Consider the following 12,573-nt stretch of genomic DNA (forward strand, 5'->3'; position numbering starts at 1 on the left):
AAGCAGCTGAGTTTGTGGAAAGTATGTTTGCTCTACGCTAAGAACCCTTGTGTGACACTATGGTGACTCCCCTGACACCTCGAAGAGAACTACAGACAGTTCTTACTCATCAGCAGGGTAATCAGGCTGAGAATTCACAATTTCTTTGTAACTCAACTTCTTCATGGAAACCAGTATTTGACCAAAGTCAGGACAGACTTTCCTTTAGCTTTACATGTTCTTCTTTTTTTCTTTTTTTCCTGTCAGTACCACTCAAAAGATGCAATATTCCCTGTATTTCAAAATGAAATGTTTTATACTGATCTTTGACATTTCAATTATGCAATTAAGAATGAGCAGAACACATGCAAATTTTAAGTAACTAATTTTTTTTTTTAAAGAAAGGTATGCAAAGAAAGAAAATTGTAAATAGTTGATTCATTTTTTTTCTGGGAAACTTGTTTAAAAAGTATATAATTATTCCCTACATATTTCTGTCTGATATGTTTATTATACAGTTACAGTTTATGAGGGAATTTGAATCATATCAGTGTAAGTCTGGCCCACAGTGAAGGTGATATGTGACAAAAATTATTTCATTGTGAAACCCAGATCTTTGATAGATCATCTGACCTTATAAGCCTGGTTGTAAATACTTTTATTTTAAGGAACTATATTTAGTTCAGGCATGTGAAAAATAGAATATATTTTTAAAATCCTTTGCAAAACTTTTGTTCTTGGCCACAAGATGCATGTCTGTAGATGGAAAGACAGAAAATAAAATACAGCATAAAGAGCTATAGAGTTTTTAAAATCTCTCATGATAATAAAAACATCGATTAATAAATGAAGATCATGGATGGTCCTTAGCAAAACTATTAAGAGTTTTTCTTACAAAGTTCCTGTGCTCTTAACTTGTTTTTTAGTTCCTCCACATGACTCTCCTAAACCAAATGCATCCAGGATCCTCAAAAGAGCATTCTACAAGCTAAATCACAATGTGCTCTTCCCCCACAAGCATGCAGTTTTTAAAGAGACATACATAAGGAGAGTAATGCTCAGCCCAAGGGAAGGAATTTTTGCTGGTGAAACTTTAGGCTTTATGACCCTTGGGTCAAGAAGCTATTTTTGGGTACTGAGGCCTGGCCGTCATTTCATTTTACCCTATAAGTAACTATATGCCTATAAATATTGGCTGACTTATGGACGGTAATTCTGCACAACTCTCCCCTCCAGTTATACTCCCATAGGTTAAAAAATTTAAGAAATATTTGACTATGAAAGAAAATAAAATATAAATTTAAAATTTCACACTAGAAAAAGTATATGATCTTTTCCATTATTACTGAAGATTTCAGGTCTTTTAAATGTAATTAAACTTGATGGAAGTTGGTGGTTAGAACAAGAGTTAAAGGCTGATCACTAGGAAGAAAGAGATCACAACTCTGAGGAGAGGGAAAGGATGGAGGTGCCAGTGGGAAGAGATAGGCATGAAGGGTCATACTTTTCTATGACACTGGTAAGCTCTGGATACTGGGTTGGGATAAGAAATTTTGATCTACGGCTTAAAGCAGATCAGAGCACATCTGAAATTTTCCTGTGTATTCCTAACCCTAACTGTTTTTACTTTGCTCTGTCATTCTATCACACTATTAAATTGTTCAAGTTCATCTGTTCATAAACATTTACAGAGTGCCTACTTTACTGGAGGCATCTATGCAAGTATTTGGAGGACATGGGAATTAAAAGGTGAGTAAAACACCGTCCATGTCTTGGGAAAGCTCAGTGATGGGTAATTTTGCAGGGAGTAGAGTAGATAGGAAACAGATATACAAAACAATGATAATACCTAGATGATTAAGGCCTCTAATAAAGGTATGGACTAAGTACTACAAACACAATAAAGAACGAAAAAATGGAGAAACATCGTAGGGGTAACATTTAGACTGAACTTTAGTGAGTAACAAAAACCTGACCATGTACTAAAAGGGAGAAACATATTCTAAAAAGAAGAAATAGCATGTGCAGGGGTTGTGGGAGGAAATAATACTAGAAAAATGAGAGAAGGCTAGTGAAAGACCTCATATCATGTTACGTTAGTTATACTTTAACTTGTAGGGGAGAAAGAGCCCCTGAAAAATTTTAAATAGAGAAGTAATATAACCTGATTGATGTTTCAGAAAAAACTCTGGTGGCAGTGAGAAAGATAAACTTGAGAGACTTACAGGCAGGTAAACGAGTTTTATGATTATTTCAGTAGTCTAGATGAGGTGATAATGAGGGCCTGAATTAATGTAATTAACAAGTGAGGACCAAGGGGAGGGAAGCAGGAGATGCTTAGGCAGTAGGCAAAACAGACTGATGGCAAAGTGAATGCAAATGGTAAGAAAGTGAGGGCACAAGAACAGTGCTGAAATTGCTGAAGACCATTAGCTGAGACAGGAAATAAGGAGCATGGAGAGGGCTTTATTTTCTGGGGAGTAATTTTCAACAAAAATACGAGGACAACACACAGTAGAGAGTGATTTAACTTTCTAGGAAGTTGGAGAAGACTTTGTAGAGAAGAGGAGATTGAACTCGTCTTGCTAGTCTGATAAATATGATGATACTAATAATACACTTTATAGAATGCTTACAATAAAGTGGCATAGAGGTAGGCATTTTAGTGCTATCTAGTTTATTTCTCACACCAAGCCTGCCTGTGGAGCATTATTGGCCGAATTTTTTAACTGAGGAACTTTTGCTTCCAAGGGTTATGTTATTTGCCCCAAATCTCACAGGAAATAAGTAGGAAAGCAGGGATTCAAACACAAGTCTGTCTGACTAGATTGCAAAGCCTGTCTCTATCCTCCGTGCTGCACTGATTCTCACAGGATGAATAAATTTCTCATGGGGGAAAAGGACAAAAGGCTCCAAGTAGAGGTTACCGACATATATAAAGGCATTCAGTCTTGAAAAGGCAGAGCCCTTCTAAAGAAGGGGACAGTGTAGAGCGGAGTGGAATGACAAGAGAAGGAGGGACTATGCAACACGTATTGTTCTAAAAGCATTATATGTATTATCTCATCTAATTCTTGTAACATTATGAGATTGGAATATTATTGTCCACATCAGCACAATGTTTGGAAATAGAATGTCCAAGTTTGCATATCTATGCATTCTGAATCAGAAGCATGCATTTTTAAACTACTATGCTATATATGAGCATCTTTACTTACTATTTTTTTTACCATGATCATATATTAGTTTTATAATAAAAATATAATTAGAAATGGGCCATGGAATTTAACAGTTAGGAAATTATTGGTAATCTTATGAACAACAACTTCAGTATAAGAGCTAGTAGCAGAGCAGTAAATGGGAACTGAAAAATTCAAGATACTTAATATAGCTCAGTTATTAAAGAAATTTGATTGTGAAGGAGAAAGGGAAAATGTGGACATTTTTAGTTTTAATTGTAAGTATTGCCTGGAACACTAACATATTTACAAAGAACTTTCAAAAATAATTGCTAATAATAGAAATTTCAGATTAGACAATGCTAATACCACCTAACTAAGTATTACAAATTGGTTTCCTTGAAGGGTATCCTCTAAAACCCAGTAAAACAGGCTGATGTCCATGTTCATTGCCATGAAGATATACGACCCAACTGAGGGCAATTAAAAATGAAAGACAGTGGATTGAATACGAAAAGAAAAGCCTAATAATATTTCACCTATTGTGGAAATCAGAATAAAAGATTTAACACTTAAACTAAAATCTAACATTTAACTCTTGTGAGTGACACAACTATTGCACTTTAACTGTGTTCATGAACTGGTGCCATTCCATTGAAAAGTTTTGATCTGTGTGGTTAAATATAAATAATAAGAACAATACAGTAAATTTTTCAAAAGTTTAAACTTACTGAATTTAAAGCACTATCTGAGATGATGTTATTTCTGTTTCTTGGTATACAAACTTATTTCTTTTACAAAATGATAATGGTAATTAATGAGATCTAAAAAATAAAAGGTTAAAGACATTTCCAAAATTTTTTTAGAAATCTAATTGCTCTCTGGGAAACCCTGTTGTAGGGAATTTTAGCTATGTATAAAAATTAAAGGTTACATGTAAAGGATTACATACACAAAAATGTAAAAACAATTAAACTTGAAATTTGTAATTATTTGTAGACTTTAAGCAAACAGAGCTAAATCAGATCCTGACTGTCAAAAGTTACTGATTTATAATTTAACATGAAATGAGATCTACCTATGTATCTTGGTGTTCTTAGAATATTAACGTACATTGTGAATAACTGGATACAGTTTCTGGCTGAATATAAAACTAATCTTTAAATCTACAAAAAATATAATCCCATATATCACAAGTTTCAAAGTACACTGATAATAAAGATTAATATGCATAATTCCTATCTGTTTTAAAACGGTCTTGATTGCAGATTTACCTGACTTTCGACTATTACTTAAACTATAATTTCAGGGATGGGGAAATGGTGGAGATGACTTATTTTCAAATAAAAAATAGTGAGAAATAAGAAACCTTGCAGTTAGCATTACTTCTTCATGCTGTGAAACTGAAAAAGAAAAAAAAAGCTAAGGAAAAAGGTACGTCTTAGAAATTGAAGGTGATCAAGTATGTGAATGATGTAATGCTGTTAACAATACACAAAGAAGAGCTCAGTTAAAATGATGAGCTTTATTGCATTAAAGCTGCTTTAGAAAATTCTGCTACAATGTTCAAGTCCCATGGATGAATGTGAAGTGACTCCTTTGCCTGTTGCTTGTTAACATTTTGCTGGCTATCATCAAGACTGACTGATTATGCAGCTTTATTTAAATTTTAATAAAAATGCAAAGATCACTGAAAATAAACAAATATAATTATGCACTGTGGAAAGCTGTACTGAATACTTCAAAAGAACAACACAGGAAAATTAATTTCACTGTACCACGTTCTATGTACCTAGAGATCTCAGATTACAAGGTCACAGATGATCTCAACTCAAGCAGGATTATGGTGAAGCTAAATGCGTTAGGTTGGTAACCTGACTGCCTTTTCCCTTGCTCATAACTGTATCTAGTACCTACTAAATGATTTTCATAGCATGGCCTTCAGGAACTCATAGAGACCAGTTATTAAATAAATGGTTTGCTCTAAACAGTAGCTTTACTTTACATTCCCAAGTAAATGGCTTTTTGACCTCAAATATGGACATGTAGGCAGTCTAAAAAAGTTCATCTGGCTCAGTGTACTTTTGTCTTAAACTATTAGCAGCATGAATAATAAACGATCTATGACTGAGTTGTCAAAAGAATGTTTTTGTTTTCGTTTGTTTCATGCTTTGGAAACAATGCAAGGTCATTTTACTCACTTCTGCACTTTGTCCCTGGCCGCCTGGGAGGCCTCGACGGCGCGCTGCAGCTCTAATTCCATGTTTGCCCGCTCCGTCAGGGCCTGCTGCAGTTGGGCGGCCAGCTCTTCATTTTGTTGTTGAGTGATGGAAACAATGTTCTCTCTGCTCTTTAAAGCTTCTTCATAGGTACTGAGGGTATGGTTAAACTGATCCTTCAGGTTTTCTTCTTGGGATAAAGATTTGTGTAAACTGGGGAAATACAAAAACAAGTTATTTAAACATAAATCTGTACGCTGACTGACTGATAATCCACTTAACGAAAATCTCCAGTTAGAAATATACGTTACGAAAAATCAATAAAGACATACTTAGATGGTTAAATGAAAATAATTTTGACATCACAATCTTATACATGACAATTATCCCATTCCTCTAGTTCCAGGCTGAAGCCTACCCAAACAAATGATTACCTATGCTTCCAAGGCATGCAGAAAGATGCTGCAAGATGTTAATTTAATTATATCAGTGTAAATATTACATTCAATGTTCTTTAAAAGGAACAGAAGAGAACTGAAAAGTAAAGTATCTCTAGATAAATAAGAGAATATAATAAGGTGACTGCAAAGAAGTGAGAAGAGAATGAGCGTCATCAGTTTAGGAGATCTGGGGTCTACTGAGCTGAGCACTTAATGAGAATGAATGAGGTTTGTACAAATACCAATCACCCTTACACAAAGCATTTTCTACTTGTCATAGTTGAGATATAAATAAAGTTAAAATCACCAGACTGCACAGCAATAATATGTATTGAGACATATTTTCTTTTTGTTAATGAACCTTATGCCAAACACATCCACTCATTAAGTCATACAGAGAAATAGCATATAAATTAAGACTAAATGAATGCAGAAGAAAATGCAGACAAATAGAATCCTAAAATGCTAAAGGTCAAATCTTTGATATGTCATTACACCTACCACCTGAGGTTATTTTGAAATGGCACCAAGCACCTCACTCAATTAAATAAAGACATTTTGAAAATATAAATATTTAATAAGGGAAATTTGAAATCCACTCAGGAGATGTTCTTTTTTTATTAAATAAAGTCGTGTCAGTATATGCATACAAAAGAAATGTCGATGGGATATTTGAAGTAAAACAACCTAACTATATAATACAGATTGATAATGTGAAAGAAAAATAATATAACTCTTAAAGATGCAAAAAGCTAGGCAGGGAACTTTAGCACTGGCTGAATACCTAGTTTGATACTTTATTTAAAACTGTTCAAACTAATTATAAATTTCTTCTTTTTGTTTAAGTAACCTACAAGCCTCTCCAGTGTGCTCACTTTGGAGAAGGTGTCACGCAGAAATCAGATAGATGAAACAGCGACAGTTAGCATGCCAAAGGTAATCATTCCAGGATTCAAATTAGTTCTTAGGAAGAAAGAGTGCTGCTAAATGGTGGTGAATTTATTACTCTGTATAAACTGAGAATGGCGTATAGTGCTACATCTGAAGAGTGTAAAAAAGTGTCTTTCTTTGTAGGTTTCACATTATTTAGCTAACTCTTACTTCATTTCTTTTCAGTATTTTTTCTATCAACCCAGATGTCTAAAGACACCTGTCTCCTGCCCATTTTCCTATTCTTTATGTCCTTTCACACTTTCTGCATCCCTCCTCTTCCAACTTAGAATTTCCTTCAGTGCAACCTCTTGGTCTATTTGAAAGATTCAAGAAAGAAAGAAAAACTAAAAATAAAAAAACCTTTCAAAAGACAAGTCTGTTCTTACCTTTAAAACATTATTAACTTACATTTTTTAAACTATATTTTAAATTATAAAAGTACACAAATTCAAAGTACTTGGCTTGACAAAATGTAAAGAACAAAATACAGAACAAACCCAGAAGGCTTCCAGTGTTTCCTGCATGTTGATTCCCTTCCCCCAAAGTAATCACTAGTCCAACCTCTATTAAGACTTGTATTGCTTGTTTTTGAACTTTTTGTCTGCCTTATTTCGCTTATCATAAGGCTTATGAATTTTATCCTGTTGTTGCATGCAGTTTGTTATTTTTTATTGCTATGAAGTATTCTGTTATATAAAATCCCACAATTTATTAAACCATTCACTATTGTTGCTATTAATATTCTTGTACCTGCTTTTGATGGACCCATGTTTCCATTTATTCCCAGCTTTATTGAGATATAATTGATGTAAGTATTCATTTCTGGAGTGGAATTTCTCCATAGGGTTTATGTAAGTTTAGATTTAGTAGATACTTTTTCCCAAAGTGGTCATACCAACTGATACTTCCATCAGCAATGTACGGGAGTTCCAGTGGGTCTAACAAGCTCCCTTAAAAGGGATTGCCAGTCCTTTTAACTTTAGCCATTCTAAGAGGTGTGCAGTGATATTTCATTATCTTAATGTTGTCTTCTAATGAATGTACAGTCTTAATTTTCATGAAGTCCAATTTATCTTTGTTTCTTTAATGGCAGAGTTTTTGATTCCTATTTAAAAAATCTTAGCCTACCCCATTCCTTTATAAATTGGTCTTACATATATGGCCATTTAAAACTCACAGTGGGCCATATTCATTTTGGAATTCTGCATTTAAAACACTATTCAGTACCCTCTAACCAGTTAAATATTAAGAATTAATAATTCAGCTTTTAAAACCTTATCATTATTGAGGTCAAGTTATCTGGATTTAATTCCCTTTTTGCTGATCACTTACTACTCTTCAATCATTTAATCTTCCTTTTTTTTTTTTTGGCGAATTTATCCATGATTTTGGTTTTTCTCAGATGGACCTGTGTCTGGGACCCTTTCCTCTGAAGGGTCTAAAAGCTGCTCATCATTCAAAATACCTTGGAAATCTTTAAATTCCCATAAAGGCTTTCTCAAGTAGAAGTAGTAGCTGGAGTGAGCTTTTAAAAGACAAATCAGATAATGTCACTTAATAATCCTGCAATAACATCCCAGTGCATTCAGAATAAATCTGTAAAAATAAAAAATAATTATATATTTAACTCACTAAACCTCACAACAACCTGTCAATATTGCTGATGAAGAAGTTGAAGCAGAGACGTAATTTAATTAACCCCACACACCTACTAGAGTCAGGATCTGAACCCACAGTTTTCCCCTGGGCTGCAACACTCGTCTCCACTTGCCCTGAGCTACAGAGCCCTGTATCATTTGTACCTCCTCACCTTTCAGCCAGACATTCAGTTCCTCAAGTCCATCAGGCTTCTTCCTGCTCGAGGCCTTAGTTTGGAACGCCTTTCCCTCCTCCACCTGACAAACGCCTACTTGGATCCATGAGGTCTCAGCACAAATACTGCTTTCTCAGGTAAACCTTTTAAGACTCTTCAATCTAAAATCTGATGTTCCCTCCTTGTTATTCTGTCACATTAACCCTAATATTTTCATTCTCAGAATTTATAATAACTCGTAGATTTTTCATGTTCATCTTCTGATTTTAGTTCCCAATTCCAACATATTAACACTCCATTTACATAGGGTAATTTTATTTTCTGGAAAGAAATTGTTCCTTAAGAACTTCAATAAATCAAAATCTTTATGATTTGAAAGAAATTTCTTATAGGAATAAAGGTGAAGTAGAGGAGATATATTCCCAGCACATATAATCATTGAAGCACATTTTTGTTTTAGTGCTTTTTCCCTCCAAGTTCTCTTCCCTACAGTGACAACAGAGCCATATTGCTTAGCTTTTTTTCACAGAGTCATATTACATTTAACTTCTTCTCAAAGTTATTGTTCTTCAGATGCATTTCCAGCATGCTATAGCAGCATTCAATTTATGGGCACTTAAATGACACTGTATGGGAAAATATTGTAAGTTATAGTAAGAAGGAATGATAAAAGAACAGAAGAGCCATTAAACCACTCTCAGAATTTCCCAAGCACGTAACCTATAGTGTTGCTCAGACAATATTGACGTAGGATGGTAACAATTTATGATCATCATGAAGGAAATGAGGAAATAGTATAAAGTTTCAATTCACTCTTCCAGTTTAAAAATTACATAATTCTTGGGCCAGCCCGAGTGGTGCATTGGTTAGGAGTTGACCTGGGCTGCCAGCTCTGAGCAGCAGGACCCCGGTTCAGATCCCACATGGGCCAGTGACGCTGTGCCCTCTACAGCTAAGATGGTGAACAACGGCTCGACCTGGAGCTGGGCTGCCATGAGTCGCCGGCAATGATGTAGGCTGCAGTGGGGCTGGCCAGCAGCATGAGCTGCTGTGAGCCACCATGAACGGCCGTCCAGTGCCTGGCAAGTGACTGCCTCAGCTGGGAACAGCACAATGATAATACCAACACGGGCCAATGAAGCAACATCCTCCACAACTAGACTGAACAAAAGGACAGCAACTTGTCTGTTCCCCTTCCCAGATTCCCCAATGCTGTTCCCCTCCTCCAATTCCCCAATAAAACCTTAAAAAAAAAAATTACGTAATTCTTAATGAACTTAATTTTTTTTACTTCAGCATAAAAAGACTTTAAAAATATTTTTACTTTCACATTATCATAAATCAAATGTACACCCAATGAGACTGCACATTGTCTCCTGTGCTGCTCACCGCACTGAGTCCAGTAGAGGGCAAGGTGGAAAAAGCCCGTCAGTGGGCCTTACATCCATAAGTAGCATGGAATGGATTTCCTTTCTGTAGTGGCTTCTGTCTCTATTTCAGGGTCTCCTGGTCTATTTCCTCATGTCTGTGGTCCCATTGTCCTGGTCCCTGACTCTCTGTACCGCCTCAGCTTAAACTATCTTGGAATTTTCAGGTTTATGGCCCCCTCCGAGGTTTGCCTTGCAGGTGTTTATGTTCTCCTCAGCTTGTCTGCTTACCTGCTTGTTGAATTCTCTCTCTCCATTGTAATGTCACACGTGAACTCGGCTTTTCTTGCAACTAATCCTTTTCCATTTATGTCAAGTTGTGATGCTACTTTTCCTGCTTTCCTCTTTCATCTCCATGATCAGCTATTACTTGAGTCCTTGTAGACCATTTTACTCATCATCCCACAATGTGCACTCACTCTTCTGTTTATGCTTCATTTAGTCACAGTAACTGCTCAACCAATAGCACTATTTGAAAATAGTGCTATTTTAAAAAATTGAATACATATTTTTGGATTAAAAATTTAGAGGTAAAGTACCACAGTATAGGCCAATAGTTCTTAACTAGGGGTAATTTTGCCCCTTAAGGGACACATTGCAACAACAACTGGAGTCATTTTTGGTCAGAAATGGAGAAGGGGGATGCTACTAGCATTTAGTGGGTAGAGGCCTGATATGTTGCTAAGCATCCTACCTGCACTGCAGAAGACAGACAGCCCTCCCACCCCCCAACAAAGAATTATCCAGTGTAATATGTCTGGTGCAGATGAAAAGATGTTGGGTTTGGATTTTGAAGTAGATTCAAATTTTTCTACTTTAGTATAAAAAGCAGTTTCATCATTCACTCTGTATGACCTTGGGAAAATACTTTACCTATTTGAATATTAATTTCCTCAACTCTAAAACAATGAGAAAAATCTCATGGCATTATTATGAGAACATGAGGTGATCTATCTGTGTGAAAATACCTATCACAATACCTGACAAAGAACAGGCATTCATACTTGTATAATTTTTAAAAGGAATAATTAACTTTGTATAAAATCTTATACAAAACTCAGGCATTTTACAAATACTTTGATGAAAAACAACTGCCTGTTTCTGCAGGTTTTTCATGAACTGCCAGACGTAAACTAGTTTTCCTAACCTTTATCCCTTACTGATAACATTGTTAAATCATTCTGAAAAAAAAAAAAAAGAGGCAGGTTTGGCTTGTTTTTACTGAATTAAAATAAATAAAGACAAAGCAAGTGTGAAAGGCAGAAGTATGTGCTACCTTGTCCTAAGTGCACATTTTCTGAAGGGCAGTGGTTGGTTTTACTTCCTGGTTTACTGCATCAATTAAACTGAATTTCTGACCTATGGGATTTGCCTTCTCTCTGAAGAACTTCTTTTTAACATTTCTTCAAGGCAGGTGTACTGATGAAAATTTCCTCAGTTTTTTTTTTGTTAGAGAAAGTCTTTATTTCTCCACTTCTGAAGGATAATTGCATTGGGTACAGAATTCTAGTTTGATGTCCCAAGTTGAAGCCTGACATTCAAGGAGCTCCAAAATTCGGTTCTACTTTTCTTTTCAGACCTCTTCCCACCTGCCTTATGAAATTTTTGTATTATTGCCAAACGTAAATATAAACTGTTCTTTGAAGATGCCCTCCCACTTTTCATATTTGATTTTGCTCACACTGTTGCCTCCAGCTGAATGCTCTCCCCCTATCCCTCCATGCACCCTACCATCACACAACATCTACATGAATTGCCACAATGCATGAGTTCATGAATTGTCATGACGATTGTTCATGACAATTTATGAACTCATACTCTATACCCTGCCCAAGGAGACACTTCTTCCTCTAAGCTCCCATACCCTTTCCATATCCCTTATATTCATCACTTTCTACTATCCTTTATAACTGTAGTATACTTGTTTTATCTTCCCTACTACAGTCTAATACTATTGAAGGAAGGGACCATGTTTTACTCTTGTTTCCTTCAAGGGCCTAACACAGTGGCTTCTCTACAGGAGGAATATAAAAAGTATTTATTGAACATCTGAGTTGAGATTTAAAGACAGGAGTAGGCATAATCAGAAGGGTGAAGGAAGAATTTCAGGCACAGGGGAGAACATATGCAAAGACTTTCCAAGAAGAGAAAGGATGGCTGAGGAGCTAAATGAAGCCCAGTTACACAAGTATTAATAATGTTCAGAGACCAGCACAAAAGTGGTTGGGCCAAGATCAAATAGGGCCTTTCTGGAACATGAGAAGGGTCTTATCTTAAGGCAAATGAGAAGCTATTGAAATATTTTAGAGAGGGTAACAAATTTCCCTTTTAAAAAATTGCTCTGGGGGGCTGGCGGAGTGGTGCGTTGGTTAAGAGTTGGCTTGGGACGCCAGAGGGCCCTGGTTCGGATCCCACATGAGGACCAGTGTCACTGCACCCTCTACAGCTAAGATGGTGAACAACAGCTCAACCTGGAGCTGGGCTGCCGTGAGTCGCCAGCAACAGCGTAGGCTGCAGCCCCTGCTGCAGTGGGCTCCCGTCAGCTCCATGAGTGGCTGGCAGCCAGCGTGAGCTGCCGTGAGC

At 36.1% G+C, this 12,573-nt stretch overlaps 1 protein-coding gene across 5 annotated transcripts in view; it reads right to left on the bottom strand.

Moving 5' to 3' along the window:
- Nucleotides 1-12,573, bottom strand: part of MIPOL1 (mirror-image polydactyly 1) — a 268,247-nt gene that overhangs the window by 38,792 nt on the left and 216,882 nt on the right. For 4 of the 5 annotated variants that reach the window (XM_019644722.1, XM_019644724.1, XM_019644723.1 and 1 more), the window contains one exon: nucleotides 5,360-5,590. In XM_019644722.1, coding sequence (XP_019500267.1) covers nucleotides 5,360-5,590 — 231 coding nt within the window. Of the gene's footprint in view, nucleotides 1-5,355; nucleotides 5,591-12,573 lie in introns of those variants that run through there. The other variant, XM_019644726.1, reaches the window with a different exon arrangement.

The sequence above is a fragment of the Hipposideros armiger genome, unplaced genomic scaffold (assembly GCF_001890085.2).
Source record: "Hipposideros armiger isolate ML-2016 unplaced genomic scaffold, ASM189008v1 scaffold_90, whole genome shotgun sequence".
In the NCBI taxonomy this organism is placed as follows: Eukaryota; Metazoa; Chordata; class Mammalia; order Chiroptera; family Hipposideridae; genus Hipposideros; species Hipposideros armiger.